The sequence below is a fragment of the Hylaeus anthracinus genome, unplaced genomic scaffold, assembly GCF_026225885.1.
Source record: "Hylaeus anthracinus isolate JK02 unplaced genomic scaffold, UHH_iyHylAnth1.0_haploid 12002, whole genome shotgun sequence".
Taxonomy (NCBI): Eukaryota; Metazoa; Arthropoda; class Insecta; order Hymenoptera; family Colletidae; genus Hylaeus; species Hylaeus anthracinus.
In genome coordinates, this window is record NW_026534349.1 from 8,342,108 (window position 1) to 8,357,698 (window position 15,591).

Below are 15,591 nucleotides of genomic sequence, written 5' to 3' on the forward strand. Positions count from 1 at the left end.
CGTCGATTGTGTACTCCCCGAGTGACGATCCTCGAGAACGCGACGGAAACTCGCGCCGCGTCCCGTTCGATGGTAACGCCCGGTGCGTGCCCCTTTCTCACCTTGGTCCGTTCTTAGGAATCACGGTCTCTTTGCGATCCGTCAGCGTCTTTTTCCCGTGTGTACGATATAGGAAGGCCGAGTGGCTCGGTGACGAAAATAATTCTCCCGTTTAAATCTCTTTAAAGCATGCCTTCCCCTGTTCTACGCCGGTACAAAATATCTAAGCGAGCTAACTATGACCGCCCCCCCCCCCTGCGCGACGATAATGGGGCGAAGCTAATTATAAAATACCTTCGCTCGATTTTGAGTACCGTCAATCTATCAGCCCCCGCTAAACCGTGGTTACGTACTCGCGCAACTCTGTCGCCTGGACCAAGCTGTCGTTGGCGAACCACGGGTCTTCGTACTTGGGCGCCTCCTCGCTGCGAGCCCTGTGCGGCCCGCGTGGCCGTTCACGGCTACCCATGCGCGGCACCTCCTCGCTCAAGGACCTCTTCGTGATCCCCATGGTCACGGGGACCTCCAACAGAGCCTTCGACCTGATCAACTGCGGCCTCTGACGGGGCTTCGGCTCCTCGCTGGCGGCGCGAACGATCACGGTGGGGGGCGCCAGTCTCTCCTCCCCTTGATGACCAACCTCCGATCTGGCCCTGAATATCTTCTTGGATAAACCACGAGCCTTCGCGATGCTCTTCCTGTGAACCGGTGGCGGTGGCTGCGGCGAGTACTGTTGCTGGGATCGTTGCCTCTTCACGGGAGACGTTGGAACCAGAGGCGACCAAACAGGCGGGGAGAGATCTACGGGAGACTGCACTCTGGGCGGTGTTCTCTCCGGCGACTCATCCTTCCAACCGCCCTGGTAAATCGGAAACGCGGAGACCTGGTTTAAGATTCTCCAACGGAAGTCCTCGTCGTCGTCGGTTCTGCAGGGTGTCGCCTCGGGGGGTGGATGGTGAGTGGGCGTCACGTTGTGGAAAGGCGACCAAGACTTCTTTTCCTCGGGTTCCTGAACCGCAAAGCTGCCGCGGCCGTCGCCAGCGGATGGTGATCCGTCGTACGGGCTCCACTTGATCTCGCTGATGTGCTTCGGCTCCCGTTTCTTCACCCCTATCGTTGGCAAGGGGGAAGCGTCCTCGTAAGGAGCCCATTTAGCGTCCGTGATGGTGATCTCGGGGGATATCAGTCGTCGGACGATTCTGTTCTCCAGCTTGGTGATCTGACGCGGATCGGGTTCCGGTGACATGCTCCTTCGAATGCTGTACTTCGGTCGTTCTTTCAAGCTTTTGCTCTTGAACCCTTCCGTGGAGTCCTGGCTCCTCCATCTCGATTTTTTGTCCTCCACGGGTAGGGAGAAATGAGGCTTCATCGCCCACCTTGGCCGAGGTTTCTTCCCTTCCTCGGGGCTGACCACCTTTTCCTTGGCGCCCCATTTCTTCGACGTTTGACTGTCGACTCTCGCATGAGAACGTTCCAGCTTGGGCCTGACCCTCTCGGTCTTCTGCTGCCTGATGTCCTCGCTGGCGTGCTTCTTCAGTTCTGGTCTTTCCGTTACAGGCGCGGATGATTCTTCGGGTCGTTCCACGTTCAACGACGCGGAGTAGTACAGCTTTCTCTCCGGTTCTTTGATCACTGGTTTCTCCGGTTCCGGTGGTTCTATCGTTTCCAACGGCGGCGGCGGTGTCGGTGGCGGTGGCGATGGCGATGGCGAGGGTGCCAAGGTCTTCGATTTCGGACAAGTGCATCGTGGCTTTGGGTTGGGCAACACTTCCGGCACCTGGAGCCATCTGGCCTCTCTGGCCATTCTGGTATCATCGCTGCTGTGCTTTCTCAGATCGTGCATCGGCGTTTGCAGATAGTCCGGCATCACCGACCACTTGTCCGTCTCCGCACTGTGGTGCTTTCTGAGATCCCCGCGTTGGACGTCGTGAGATTTCTTCTCTTCGGGCGTTAAGCTGTGGCAGCTGCATTTCGTTCTCTTCGCCAGGTCCAGATCGGTGTTGGACGTGTGCAGAGCCCACCGGAACTCTGTTCCCTCGCTGGTGCGTCTCTTCAGATCCCATATCGCGTCGTCCGGCGACAGAAAACTCCCGTCTGCCCATCTAGTCTCGGTGCTTCGATACTTTCGCAGATCCCCGCGTTCCCTGGTAACAGTAGTGGCGTCCGTCGTGTCGCAGCTGCACGTTCTCTGAGACGTGGGCGTTCTCTGACCCTCCAACGGTGCTGGGTCGATGGAGTCCAGATCTTCGATCGCGAGTAAGATCTCCTCGCGACGCTTTTGTCCGCAGGACGGGCATCGTCCGCTCGGCTCCCCGTCGTCGCGGCTAGATCGGTGATGGTGACGATGATGATGGTGATGGTGATGCTGATGAGGCTGTCGTTGCAACGTCGAGGTTGAGGTCGATGCAGAGAGGTCAAGCTGCGAGGGCAGCCCCTCGTCGTCGCGACGGCCGTCGTCAGAGTGTCGTGACGTCGCAGCCGTGCCTGGCGATGCGCACCAGCAGGTGTGTGTAGCTCCGTCAAGCCGCCTTGGTGGGTACCGCGACTCCGGAGACGACGAGGCTCCTCTCGAGGCCGGTACCAGGCAGACTACCTCGATCCCCAGCTCCGCAGGCCTGTCGTCCAATGGTATTTACGTTCATTTATGTGTTAAACTATTCGAGACAACTAGAGTGTAACGTAATGTTTCGTAATGCGTCTTAGCTAATCAACAATGTGTCGAGCTAATAGAATAGACAAGGGTTCTGGATATCAATGCGTGTACCTTCAGCTCGGTGAAGATCTCCGTGAAAAATCCTGGCTCGCTGTTGATTCTCAGCATCTCGGAGCTCAGTCGATTGACGATCAGCAAGCACCTATCCCAGAACTTGTCTTTGCTGTCCTCAATGAGGAACGGTTTCAGGGGGTAGCTGATTTCGTTACCCATGTAACTGTAGCTCAAGTAGAGGCACGTCAACACCGTCGCCTGAAGTTCCCTCTCGGAGGCCTCGTCTCCGTCCACCAGCTCTCTCACCAGCATATAAACGAACACAACGTTGGCGGGATTGATGAAGGCGACATCCTGCGAAGGAAACGACGAACGTTAGAACAACCTTCGGTTATCAATTTCTACTCGAAACGAACACGAAACTTATACAGAATTGATCGATTTACGGGGATTGCACATCTGTAATGAAATCTGTAAATATCTAAGCTTAAATAAAATATTCTCTTCCATTAGTTTTATTCAAATATTTTCCTATTTCATTTTCAGTCGTGTCTGACACGTGTATCGTTCAATTTTTCATCGACGTGTGAATATCTAATCTCAAATAAAATATTTTCTTCGATTAATTATCCTATTTCACTTTAATTCGTGTCTAAGACGTATATCGTTCGATTTTTCATCGACGTGTCGACTGTTCCGTCAAATCTCTGTCTAATCTCAATATTCATAGGTAACGATTACATAGGTAAGACACCTAGCCATCTTAACGTTAGCAGGTAGATGTTATCCATTAAGCAGCATGGAATTTGAAATCCAACTCCTGCGAGAACAGGGCCAGACAGAAATTTCATGTACCCCAACCGCAAGAGCCGACCATGTATTACAGTATTCATCATCGAGTGCAAGCGAGCATCCCCTGTGTATACAGGCGAGACGAAGTGCTTCTTCTTATTTAGCAGCATGTAGACGACATTCATCGATGAGCAGAGAGGATGACTCACGTGCGGTGTCGAGTTACGTGCCACGCTTGCAAAATAGTAATCGGCGTTGTCGCATTCGACGGTGACTGCGGTCGATACTTCGATTGTGACTCTTCCTTTCATTGCAGCCCCTGACGAACGACGTTGCCCGTCTTCGTCGGCGCCCTGCGCTTGAATTTGTCGAGTAGAGAAGTTTTATGCGCGAGTTATATGCGATCTCAGACGCGATTATAGGGGCGAGTTTCGAAGGCACGTATTCTTTTATTATAGGGCAAGGTTTCTCGAAATTCTCATCTTGGTTTGGATAGCGAGACATTGGATTCGTGAGGGATGCGGGATGAATCGAATGATACAGTTCCATCCAAGGTACGTGGAACTAAATGCAGCAGATTTAACACGTTCGGTTACATTGAAATCAGCTACAGAAATTAGTTTGTGACGCATTTTGTAAGGTGAAATGCAATACACATCGACGAGTATTCTGAGAATACTATTCTCCGTGATAAAATATTTGTATAAACATGCTCGAGCACCAGATACGAAACCCTTACGAATACCGAATTACCTTCGAGCACCCGCAAGATTTCGCTGCATATTTAACGCGCGAGATCGTGAAAGGAGCTGTTTCATCGCGCCCACTTCCGACATCCGTCCTTTATCGACGGCTTCGCTCGCGTCCGGTCTCCTTGCTCCAGAAACGGAGTCCTCCGAGTCATTAGCGAATTAGGACACGGCACCTAGGTCGATCTAGCTCGAGAGAGCCTAGAGGCAAAGTGCATTGGCTTGTCGAGTACACCTAGATAGTCTAGATACATGCAGCTTGTCTAGCAACTTTAACGGCAGCGCGAAACCGTCGCTGCTGGCCATGTGGGCGCATCCATTATTGTGGCTGCGTTTAATGTACTCATCTTCCGTATACACCTAAGTAGAGATGTTCTATAGATCATTTGTAACTATTTATATTATATTCGTGATGGAACAAATGACTAGTCTTAAAAGACACACTTTTCAATCAAATTCAAAAATATTTTACGTGGAACTCAATTGAATAATGCACGAAACAATTGAATATAATTCATACATAGCTGTATAAGAATAACATACAAACATTTGAAAACCAAGAATACACCAAGATCCAATTAATTTTGAAATAATACAAAATTCATGTTACATAAAAGTTACATAATAAACGAATGCACCCGTTTCAATATATCTGAAAAAATAAAATATTCAGAGAGCGGTGTTCCTCTGGCCTGTAAAGTGGAAAGGGCAGTCAAGGGTTAATTCGACGTAGGTATGACGTACGTTTCAGATTCAAAGCGAAAAAAGTCTTTGACTCCTCGAAAGGTCTTGCTCCCGAATCGTCCTCCAATTACATCGAACGCTTTGTGATAATTAAAAAGCACGGTGCCCCGATCACAGGCCGGTTTTTCTCCAACCGCGGAGGGTTGATCCGCACGGAGATGGTTTCTCGCACAGTGGGTGCATTAATGGCGGTGACCCCGCGGTGACCTGGGAAAGGATCGATGCTCCGGATGCGTTTTCTCCCTTGCCAGGAATTTTACTAGCCGTGTTGCTGGTCGTTCCACCATCGTCGCGTACGCGTCCTCCCTCGTTAGCTACGTTTTTTTAACGCGCATTACGCGGCGTAAAGCGTTCTCACGGCTGAACGCGCCTCCATGCGGCCAGGAATATCTAGGGACGTCGACACTTGGAGGTGCTGACGTTAGAGTTGATAAAAAGGCACTCGTTAGACCTGGTATGATGCGGAGCGCGGGACGAAGGGGCAATCGAGTGGAAGTTTCAGCGAGTGGACGTATGAATCGTAGATTGCTGCGAGGAGCGAAGATGTTAGCGACAGGCGCGCTGAAATACTTCCTTTTAGCGTGTTTCGCTTTTACTTCAACCTCTTGCTATTGCAGGTATACTCGTATTGCTCCCTGACTTTACTGTCTCGAGGCAATAAATATTTCCAACCAAGTAAAATATGTCTGAACGCATCAGAACATATAATTTATTTAACATGTTATGTTTCGTCAATATCTTTATTAATTTGAGGAATTCTTTTCTGTTGTTAAGGATTGTCTGGATACTATTTGAAAGCTTAATCTGTATTCGATCGTGTTGTATTCTTTGACATTCTTCGATTAAATGTTTCACTGTAAGGCTTGTGATTTATTTATTTTGTAGCAATGAGTCAGATTTGTGTGACCAATTCACAATCTTGATGGTGTCAAGACGTATGAACTTGTTAAATTTCCCGGTCTTCGTTTATCTCTACTTTAATTATTCAATCTCAACCAAGTCGTTGCCCTCTCTCCCACGTTGATGCAACGAGAGACAAGGCACAGTGTCAATGACACTTGCAATTAACCCTGTTGCGCGAGCGTTCTCTTGCAACACTGTTACCTTTCTTGCTTCCTAATTACGGTCCTACTCCAACCTTACGCATTGTGTAGCTCGCGACTGTCGACCCTCTGCTTTCAAATCCTCCAGTCTTAACGTTACTTTCCATCCTGCGTCCCGCTGTCGACGTTGAATTTTCCTTGCAAATTCGACTGTCTCCCGCATTCCTTCTTTGTCCTCGGGGCCAACGTCAGCAGCGGTACATTAGGAAGGATCAAAAATAAGTTCCGGCGACTTGCAGCTTACAAAAGCCAACGAAAGAAACTCTAGTGGAAAGTAACCCGCTGAGAGGAGTAAAAGGAGCTTCCCAGTTGCAGTAGAAAGGTGTTCTGGTAGTGAGCAACATCGAAAAGGGAGGAAAAAAGAGGGCGGGTTACGAAACGTCGATCGTATTATTAGCTCGTCTATTCCTGTTTTTCAGGACAGATAATAGCTTTCGATGTTAATTGCGCGCCCGGACGTGCTTTATTGTCGTGCAACAGGGAAAACTGTCGCAAAGGAACGGCGTTTATTTATACAATATAAAGTCCTCGTTGAGGCATGCGACGATACGTCGAGCTTCCACGTGTCTTGGCTGGCTCACAGAGCCAGTTCGTAGCGCGACGCTTGGCGAGGCCTTCGAGGGTTGAAAAACGAGCGATAGAGAACCACCCCGATAGAGAACGTCGAGCCGTGTATATTCGTCCGGTCGATATCTACCAGGGGTGAGCGGCCTGCACCCTTACCGAGCTTTGTAGCCGCGTTTTTCTGCGGCTTATCGAAGATTCAACGTTTCTAATTAAATTCTCGAGACTCTGGCTCGACGGAATGGACGCGGCAGCCTCTGATTCGGCCGCGCAGGACCACGGAAGTAGACGCTTTTAGCTCCAATCAGTGCCTGGACGAAAGTGCCTCTTTGATGTTTCGCCATATCGCAGGAACCTCTTTCGCACCTCCGCGTTTAATTAAATGAACATTGATCCGTCGCACTGTTTTCTAGGGACTCTATTGTAGGCTCGAACCGTATCAACATCCTCACGTGTCGGCAGAAACTTCAACTGTGTGTGTTTGTAAACATCGTTGATTTGTGCGTGCACGACAAACTTCAAGTATTACTTTCTCGAACTATTACAGGGCTTAATTGGTGCACGATTAATTATTTACAGGAAATGTTTTCAAGGGGTTGGCATAGATTTTGGTGAAACTACGTTTGTAGTTGCAGAAGGGGAAATTATGAAGATATGCACGTTTATAGGAGACCACTCAATAATTTATACTTACAGTAAAATAACGAAGGGTACATCATCGTAACGAAACCTATCAATGTTTGCTCAGTGTTACCATACTCGTGTTAAATTCGTTCGAGAATTTTTCAGCAATGCTTTTATCATTATTACCCAACAAGTATTACCCAACAAAAAATTTATTTTATTTTTTGTTCTTCAACTTCCCCATTACGAGGAAAATCCATCGTTTCCTCGCACAGCGTATGAAAAGATAAATCCGAGGATGAGCGATCACGTGTTCGGTGCAACCGTACGCGATCATCTGTCACGAATCCGCGGAATTTGGAATCGCGTTAACTGGCTTCGTTATTGGCAAGAACAAGTGAACCTATCTTGCACGTGTTCTTCCTCCCTTCCTGCCCGCGCGATGCACACGGGAAACGATTCCAGCTGCGTATGGTTTCTCTTTAACGGGATTCGCCGCAATGACGTTCAAGCTTGTTCTATTTACCGTCTAGACGAAGTGGATTAGCGTTCTCGGTTAAACGGTCTCTACGTGTTGCTCCTGGCTCGACACTTGAGGAACGTTAAATCCGCTTCCGAACACGCGTCGGCCTTCGAACGCAACCCTTACGCGATGGATCGCGTATTGCGTCGAATATGACATTGAAATGGACGAACGTGGAAAGGTATTTCCTTCTACAGAAAGAGAAAAAGAGAGCTACTGGGTGAACTCTGGTAATCAGGTCACCGTGGAAAGTTGACAACGTTTGAGGAGAAAGGACATTGCGTAATCGACGTTGCACAACGGATAGAAACCAAAGTTAGTCGGCTAAGCCCGATTTAGGGGACAGTTGGCTTTAACCCTTAGAGTGCTCTGAATATTCTTGGACGAAGCAATCCGCGTGGATGGCGCCTAGCGGTTGAGGGGGTGGAATTATTGTTTAACTGTTTCCTTCAAAACGTTCTAATAGAAAACATCATTCGATTTGAAGATCAATGAATCTATATGGAATCTACATTAATGAATTCTATATATTTATGTAAAATATGGAGAGTACTGGTAACCATGTCTCAAGCAGGTGACCAAAACGATTGCTGACTTTCAACACATACATGCATCCACAGCACTTAAATGGTTAATGCTTTCGATTCATTTTTTCGTACAGAATCGCCATGGCGTTGCTTCGATTAATAGTATCATAATTAGACTGCGGATCTTTATGCAAAATAAAATCTTTGAAAACATACCCACAAAAATTGAACCTAAGTAGGAATCCATTTTTCTCTGCAATATATATAATATGAACTTTACTATCAATATCTTTTTTTTTGCATAGTGTGCAATTTGTAGTTTCTTGCACGTTCAAAGTTCCTATAAACGCATAAAAATCCACAGTTTAATCCTAATACTTCTAGCTAATGTCCGCTCGTGTATTTTTAGAATGAATAAATCGGGCACGTGTCAGCAACATTTTTTTTTACTACTGGTTATTTTCAAGGAAGTATGTTGGACGAACGAGCGCCTTGTACATGAAATTTGTCAATGCAACCAACCGAAGTGTATTTCTTGGACGACCTGCGTGTGTCACCCTTGACTGATTAGATTTGAGCACGTGCGCGATCGATTTGCGGTTCTTTGTCGCCGCACGAAAACCTCGAAGCGTGATTTTCTATTGGTGGTTTCTACACGTTATGTGTATCCCCGTACGAAACTTCTACTAAAGAGAGTGAAAACGTCGAACACAGAATCTGTGAGTTTAATCTATTCACTATCAGACAAATTTAAAGTGTTTTACCTTGGACTTGAAATTTGTTGTTTCAAAAAGAAAATTTACGACCTTCTTTTGCCAATAATTCTTGTCTTCAACACCTGATCTTCAAAATGAATTTTTTAGTACCTTAGTGAAGATCCCTGTCATCCAGATATAGGTGACGTGGTGATCAACGTGTTAAGCGATAACAAAGTATATTTTTCTGTGCTATATATATATGTATAAGTGCTAAGTATATTTTTCTACGTTCTACGCCAAGTAACGCAATATTTTAGGAAACACTTTACCAGTACGGTCGACACTTCCGTCGTTATCATGCGCTTGGCGTCGAATTAAGTGGCACTCGCAAAGAGAAGTGGCGGCGAGCGCGACGGCAAATTATTCGGGGCATCTGATTGCCCCACTTGCGTCAAAGTCGTCGCGAATCGCGAGTAAATATGCAAGGATTGACCAAGGCAAGCGTTCCGAACTTCAAAAACCGGGGCAACGTCTTTTGCTTGAGTTTCAAATCCGCTCGAGGAAAGCGCGGCTCGCCAATTTATTGCGGCGTTTATAGTAAACGCGACAAGCTTCACGATATTGTAATTATCATCCCGGAACTGAGTCGTGGCTATTAAAAATAATATAAAAATACTGTCGCGAGTAATTGACTGATTTAGAATTCGATGGAAATGGAAATTCAGTGAACCGTATGGACGGTGAAAAATCGATGGAACGAAGTTTTACGTAACGCTGACATGGCCTTCGCTAATTCGATGCAACCACGATTTGTATCTTTTATATGGATTGAAAAAGCTTTGTTTACGCGGCCTCTTTGTGACGCGTGTGCGGGCTCGATTTGCGTCAAGCGCTACAAAACCGTGAAAATGCAATTTTATTCTTTTCTGTAACGTGTTTACTTCTACAGTTTCGCTCATCGGTAGTGAGATTTACGTGAGTCTAGAAGAGGATTGGTCAGTTGATTTTCTACTACTGTTGAAGGAAATTTTATTCGAATAAGAATATACCGATCTATTAGGTCATCTCATAAATAATGTAGTTTTTTACGTTGCTGTAAAAAGATGTTTCTTCGTAGATCATACACAACAAGGATAACAATAAAAATATATATAAATGGAATCTTTATCACATCCATCAAACATTTTAGACCTTGCACTAAGTGATTACTAGACTAATATTATCGACATTCATTCGTTACTAAATATAATTATAGAGGTTCATTTTCGATTCGTATTACGTGAAATTCTGTTAGCCCCTACAAGGATTTCTAGCCTACGTAAACATCGAGCAATAACCCGACGATTTTTATACGAAAACTACGCCCAGCGACGAGGCTGCAAATTTTTTAAAGCGATCTCGTTCTCCTCCCCGTTGAAACGTCTTTCGAGTACAAGGAACTCTAGGGTTCGGGAAGAGGTCGTCTCCCCCATGCAATTAAACTCGAAGGGTGAACGTACGATGCCCCCGCATATTTCTACACTCTCTTGAGGGGTGGCATTGCGATGTTGCCGCTGACGCACGTGACCCCATACGGAACCCTCTCGCGTATTTTGTTTGCAGCATCCCCTCGTCGCGATAACCCCTATCGATTTCTATTGTTCTTTATAATTAACGCGCGTTCCAATTTCTTTGAAAAATGAAAATACCTACGTAAGCTCGAGGAGGACTGAAAAAATCATGCTCGAACCGCTTAGCTTTATCGTATTTCACTGGAAATTGATTTAAGATCAGAAAATTTATAATCGAACGCTTTAGACATTTCTCGAATTAGTTGCAGAAGCAGATAAAGGGTTGACGTAATTTAGAGAGAATGTTTACGATTTCAAAACACTGAAACCGCCCTTAGAAATTGAGCCTGCGAAAGTTAGCGTGCCGGAGAGCGAGTGGTTAACGTTCGAGCAAGGACTCGTCGGATTTGGGGTTGGGAAACAGGGTGGCTCGGGCGTTGATCGCTAAAGAGATCCTTTGACAGTGAAACCCGCGGGTCTGTACTGTATATTTGCCTACATCGTCCACTCATCGGGACGAATAAACACACAGACGAGTGCCACCCCTTATTATTCGACGCTGTGCGTGGGTGTACGTAGTTGCGTTAGGGCTACTGTACAAACTCAAATTCCAGTGGAATATTACCGCGAACTAGGGTTATCTCGAGGCTCTTTATAACTTGAAAGTTTCGAAAATCATCAGAATGATGGCGGAGAAAATTATTAGTCAACAACACTATCCGTTACAACGTTTAACCCATTCACTGTCATCTAGGTTGTTATTTTGATAATAAAAAGTGATATTAAATTTATTGCATTAACCCCTTAAGCTACTATTTAAGCTCCAACAGACTGGGACCAAACTATGATGTTTACATTTGGTCCAAACTATACACCAGTCTAACACGTGGTTGTAGTTTAAGGGGTTAAAAAGAAAATTTGCGATCTTCTTTTGCAATAACTCGTGCCTCAAAAGGCTACAAACTTATCCTTTGAGTAACTGCAATCAATTTGAACTACGAGACATCTCCATTCAACTTATTTTTTAGCTTCATATAAGGGCACTCTTCGATACAAATTTTGCTATAGAATTGAGAGGAATTTATACATATATTACAGAAAACTTCCTTAGAAAATTCTTTCGATAGAAATTATATTTTTATCTTGAATCTAGAACCAACGCATACCCGAAAGTATTTAATGTCTTTGCAATAAAATTGGCAAAGGTGGCGTCAGGTAGGTTAGTTACGCGGAAGGGTTAAAATTACTCCGTCGATTCATACGACAACCGATGGATCGTTTTCCAAGGTAACACAGCGGTGCAAACGTCACCGATGACGAAGAACGCAGACCGCTTCCAGGGAAGAGTAAATATTGTTTTCGTAGGCGGAACGTTGTCGGCTTTCCATGAAAAGCGTCACTCGGAACGCGCGACTGCTCGTGAACAGGTTGATCGATAATGACCTTCGTGGCTGCAAGTGAAAAGGGACAGCGCGAAGGAATCGCGCGAATGTCATTCATCGCGATAAACGATGCGGCGACACGATAACAAAGAAAAATTCTCCGTTGCTCTGGAATTCTGAGTATATGATACTAGTTCGATTCTGGAAAATACTACGGAGGATTCGTACTCGCATGTTCGTGCTCGGTGCAGGTAAATCTAGAGCATGAAATGGGAACGTGATGTTGTCGCTACTTGGGATTTCAAGGTTCCTTTGTCCAAGTTTCTCTTACTGATTTGAAGAAACACGCGCAATAAACGATGACCTGACCTGATACGATATTAAGAGGGAACGCCTCTGTGATGGGTTAAGAAAATTAAAAACTGGAATTTCGTACGGCCCTGGAATTGATAATATCTAGTAATAAATATAATAAAATGTAATTATTTACATATTCGGTGGACTGGAAAGTAATGTCGTTAGCACATATTTATGGACAGGGGTGTACGTTCACCGACGTACGCTTGGCATCCTGTCGAGAAGTCCGCGATACTAGAACGAAACCCAAGTCTGGCGATAAATGAAAATTGCATTCTATCCTTTCGCAGTAAAGGGAAACGAAAGTTCGATGGGCGGAGGTCGATCGAGGATAGAGACCATAAAATTTGCATAAACCGCAACCGCCGAGCGCGGTGTATTAGCATAAATGCGAAATTCGCTAGTGAAATCGAAAAGAGTTCGTAGGGGAAACCGCGACTCGTCGATGTTTGATCGATTTCGTTCTCGTGGAAATACGGTGTCGCGACCTGTTCACCGAACGGTTCATCGTTCGGCCAAGTGCCATTGCGAGTGGACTTAAATGGAAATCGGTGTCTGGTTCTGGGAAAAGTGGTCTAGTCGCGCGCGGTTAATTCCCTTCGTGACATATTGTGACTAACGTGCCCTCGGCGGTTCTCATTACGTGCCGCTTATTCCCTTGGGCCACCGCGGGCCGCACATGCACCCTTAACAGAGGAAGAGAGTCGGAGTTCGATGCAAAAGAAGTCAAGGGTGCTCTCGCTCCTCCCGTAGATCTCGTTTCGTTCAAGTGGGCTGCTCTCTCGACTCTCCGAACCGATGTAAACCGATTCGGAAGCGAACGCTGACGATCGACTCGCGAGGCAAATTTCTTCCGGGTCAGCGGAAGCTTCCTTTCCATTAGAGTGGTCTGGCGAACTTTTATTTCTCGCCGTGATTCGCAGTGTTCCGCGGGCCAACGCTAATAGCGATGTAATACGATCGTCAACAACGCAAACGGGTTTCGTATCCACGTTAATTAACTTATTATCTCGGTACATCGGCGATAAGCTCTAATCAGTCGCGAATTAGGTAACGCCCGTGTCAGGGATAAATATTAATTATCCCGTTATCGTTATTTAGCTGGGATGCTCTCGCAGTTTCTGCCGCGTCGCATGTTCGTATCTCGAACGGGAAATAATTATTTCCTAGAATAATTGTCTATGGAATGAGTTCCTAAAGGTTTTGATCACGTTGTGATCGTTCAGCCTTGCAATGCACTTATAGCGTCACAATATATAAACAAACTAGATGCACTCAGTTGTCTGACTCGCGTGGAATACTATTTATTTTATAGCTCGGGTACCTCGGGATCGTTTAAACCCTTGCTGTAGCTACATCCAAACATAGCTACGGACCCAGAGTACTGTATGAGATTATCGCGAAAACGTAAGTTACAGTTTTGAACTTTGATCGATGTTATATGAGAGAAACATGAGTTTGAGAAGACTCACCTGCCAGCCTTGAAGCAGCAGGCTTCTGTCCACGGTCCTCAGCCACATGACAGCGTCGCCGGCTTGGAAGTCTCTTAAACGGGTGCATTTCCTGTGAAGGAAGACGCCGAGGCACTTGAGCAATTCCGAGGTCGAGGCTTGGATCACAGTTTTCCTTGGCCCGGGGGGTAAGGGCTTCTGAACTAGTTTCTCGCATGTCGGGTTGTACGTCGTGTGATTATTGTTCGACGCTGATCGTTTTATCTGTCACAACGATATTTCAAATTAACTTCCACGAAATCATGTTAAATCGTTAACACGTTGGCTGTCAGACTAAAAGTAATGAAAATTTCGCCAAGTTGAAATTTCGTCTCGAGCCTGTTAAAGATTAGATAACTTATCATTTGTCGTAGTATTTAATTTTCTAACCTATTTAATTCACAAATGTTATCCATTTATGTTTTATTATCGTCTCACTTTTGGAATTAATTTGTTTAGTTCTATTATTGAAAAGTCCTGCCACCCATTTCTGGGTGACATGGCGACCAACGTGTTAATGGCAGGCAGTGTAGAACCCTGAATAGTCTCGTTCCTTGGGAATACCTTTGCGAGGGAGAAATGTACGAAACAGTAAGTGAAAACGCAAAGGAAAACACCGCGACGATCGATACGGTTTCGATCGCGACCGGGGTCAAAGCACCTTCGGTGTTCCTCGTGCAAGACTTCCGAGACACTTGTTCGAGGCTGCTTGGCGGGCACTCGGAGGAAAAGGGCCACCATTCGTCGCAGAGACGTACCAGTAGGTTTTCTTGCGAACTAGGGAATTCAATAAGCACCGAATCTCTAGTAATAGATGTTAAAAATTTATAGTACGACGACACTTCAGCTCGCACCTGAACGCCCACTCGCGACTGTGTAGATTTCTCATAATTTATTAATAATGGAATCTTGCATGGTGAATCTCTTTGCGAAACAAATGCTATCTAATTTCTTGGCATTCCCAAAGTACAATATTAAAAACGAAGTATCTATAGCACGAGAGCGCGCAACGTTTGAGATATAATTTCCACCCTTGGATCAGGGGTAAACGCGGGCGTTTTCATTTGGCGGTTTCGCTGGTTCTGCTATGCGCAGACGACGCCAATGGATGCGTGCCACGGATACGTAACGAAACGTTTGATACAACCATAACAATAACATGCGAATGTAACGGGAGTTAAACGCGACGAGGGCAACAACGAATATAAGGGGGAAAAAAACGTAGCTCACCTGCGGTGTATGTACGTTCTTGTTCTGGTCGACGATCGGTATATTATCGAGCGGCTGTCTGAAGGCGGTGTTCTTGTTCTTGTTGTCGAACTTCTTCTTATTGTTGTTCGCGGTGCTGAACCGCCTCCACGACAGGGCGTTTATAAACAACGAGGGCTTCTTCAGGGTAGTGTCGAAACCGTTCTTTTCCGAGATGAGCCTGGTGTTGCCGTTGTTGTTTAGATTGATATTGTTGTTCTGCAACGAATTATTGTTCGTGGGCGGGTGATTCGTGGGCGGCGCCGGCGCCACTGTAGCCACTCCGCTCTTCTTCTCGCGATTCTTCGCGTTGTTCAGCTGCTCGTAATTGAAATTGTTGAGCGTAAAATCAGCGGGATGCTGGTGTCCCGGCGGCGGGTACACGGAACTCCGTCTCTCCCGCGGACTGAACGAGAGCACGGTGCCCATGGTGCTGGTTCGGTGCTCTTGTTGTTGTTGTTGTTGTTGTTGTTGTTGTTGTTGTTGTTGTTGTT

General features: G+C 46.1%; 3 protein-coding genes across 5 annotated transcripts in view; 1 reads left to right on the plus strand and 2 right to left on the minus strand.

The window, feature by feature from the left end:
• Positions 1-373: 373 nt before the first annotated feature.
• On the minus strand, positions 374-2,336 carry LOC128892470 (serine/arginine repetitive matrix protein 1-like). Its single transcript, XM_054152912.1, has 2 exons — positions 2,251-2,336; positions 374-2,183 (listed from the first exon to the last, which is right to left on the minus strand). The coding sequence occupies exons 1-2, from the start codon at positions 2,334-2,336 to the stop codon at positions 374-376; spliced, it is 1,896 nt and encodes a 631-aa protein (XP_054008887.1).
• An 86-nt stretch (positions 2,337-2,422) lies between these two features.
• On the minus strand, positions 2,423-15,585 carry LOC128891650 (cyclin-dependent kinase 5 activator 1). Its single transcript, XM_054151307.1, has 4 exons — positions 15,080-15,585; positions 13,832-14,074; positions 2,804-3,100; positions 2,423-2,654 (listed from the first exon to the last, which is right to left on the minus strand). The coding sequence occupies exons 1-4, from the start codon at positions 15,524-15,526 to the stop codon at positions 2,559-2,561; spliced, it is 1,083 nt and encodes a 360-aa protein (XP_054007282.1). The 5' UTR covers positions 15,527-15,585; the 3' UTR covers positions 2,423-2,558.
• Positions 15,454-15,591, plus strand: part of LOC128891656 (uncharacterized) — a 10,894-nt gene continuing 10,756 nt past the window's right edge. For all 3 annotated transcript variants that reach the window (XR_008460878.1, XR_008460880.1, XR_008460879.1), the window contains exon 1: positions 15,454-15,588. The gene's annotated coding sequence lies outside the window, so the exon portion shown is untranslated. The remainder of the gene's footprint in view (positions 15,589-15,591) is intronic.

Excerpts from the sequence above, each read along its gene's own strand:
- LOC128892470 (XM_054152912.1), bottom strand. The coding sequence starts at position 2,336 with ATGCCCGTCCTGCGGACAAAAGCGTCGCGAGGAGATCTTACTCGCGAT. Across the intron at positions 2,184-2,250 it reads CGACCCAGCACCGTTGGAGG|GGAACGCGGGGATCTGCGAA; the intron begins GTCAGAGAACGC and ends TACTGTTACCAG.
- LOC128891650 (XM_054151307.1), bottom strand. The coding sequence starts at position 15,526 with ATGGGCACCGTGCTCTCGTTCAGTCCGCGGGAGAGACGGAGTTCCGTG. Across the intron at positions 14,075-15,079 it reads AGAACGTACATACACCGCAG|ATAAAACGATCAGCGTCGAA; the intron begins GTGAGCTACGTT and ends TCGTTGTGACAG. Across the intron at positions 3,101-13,831 it reads TGCTGCTTCAAGGCTGGCAG|GATGTCGCCTTCATCAATCC; the intron begins GTGAGTCTTCTC and ends TTTCCTTCGCAG.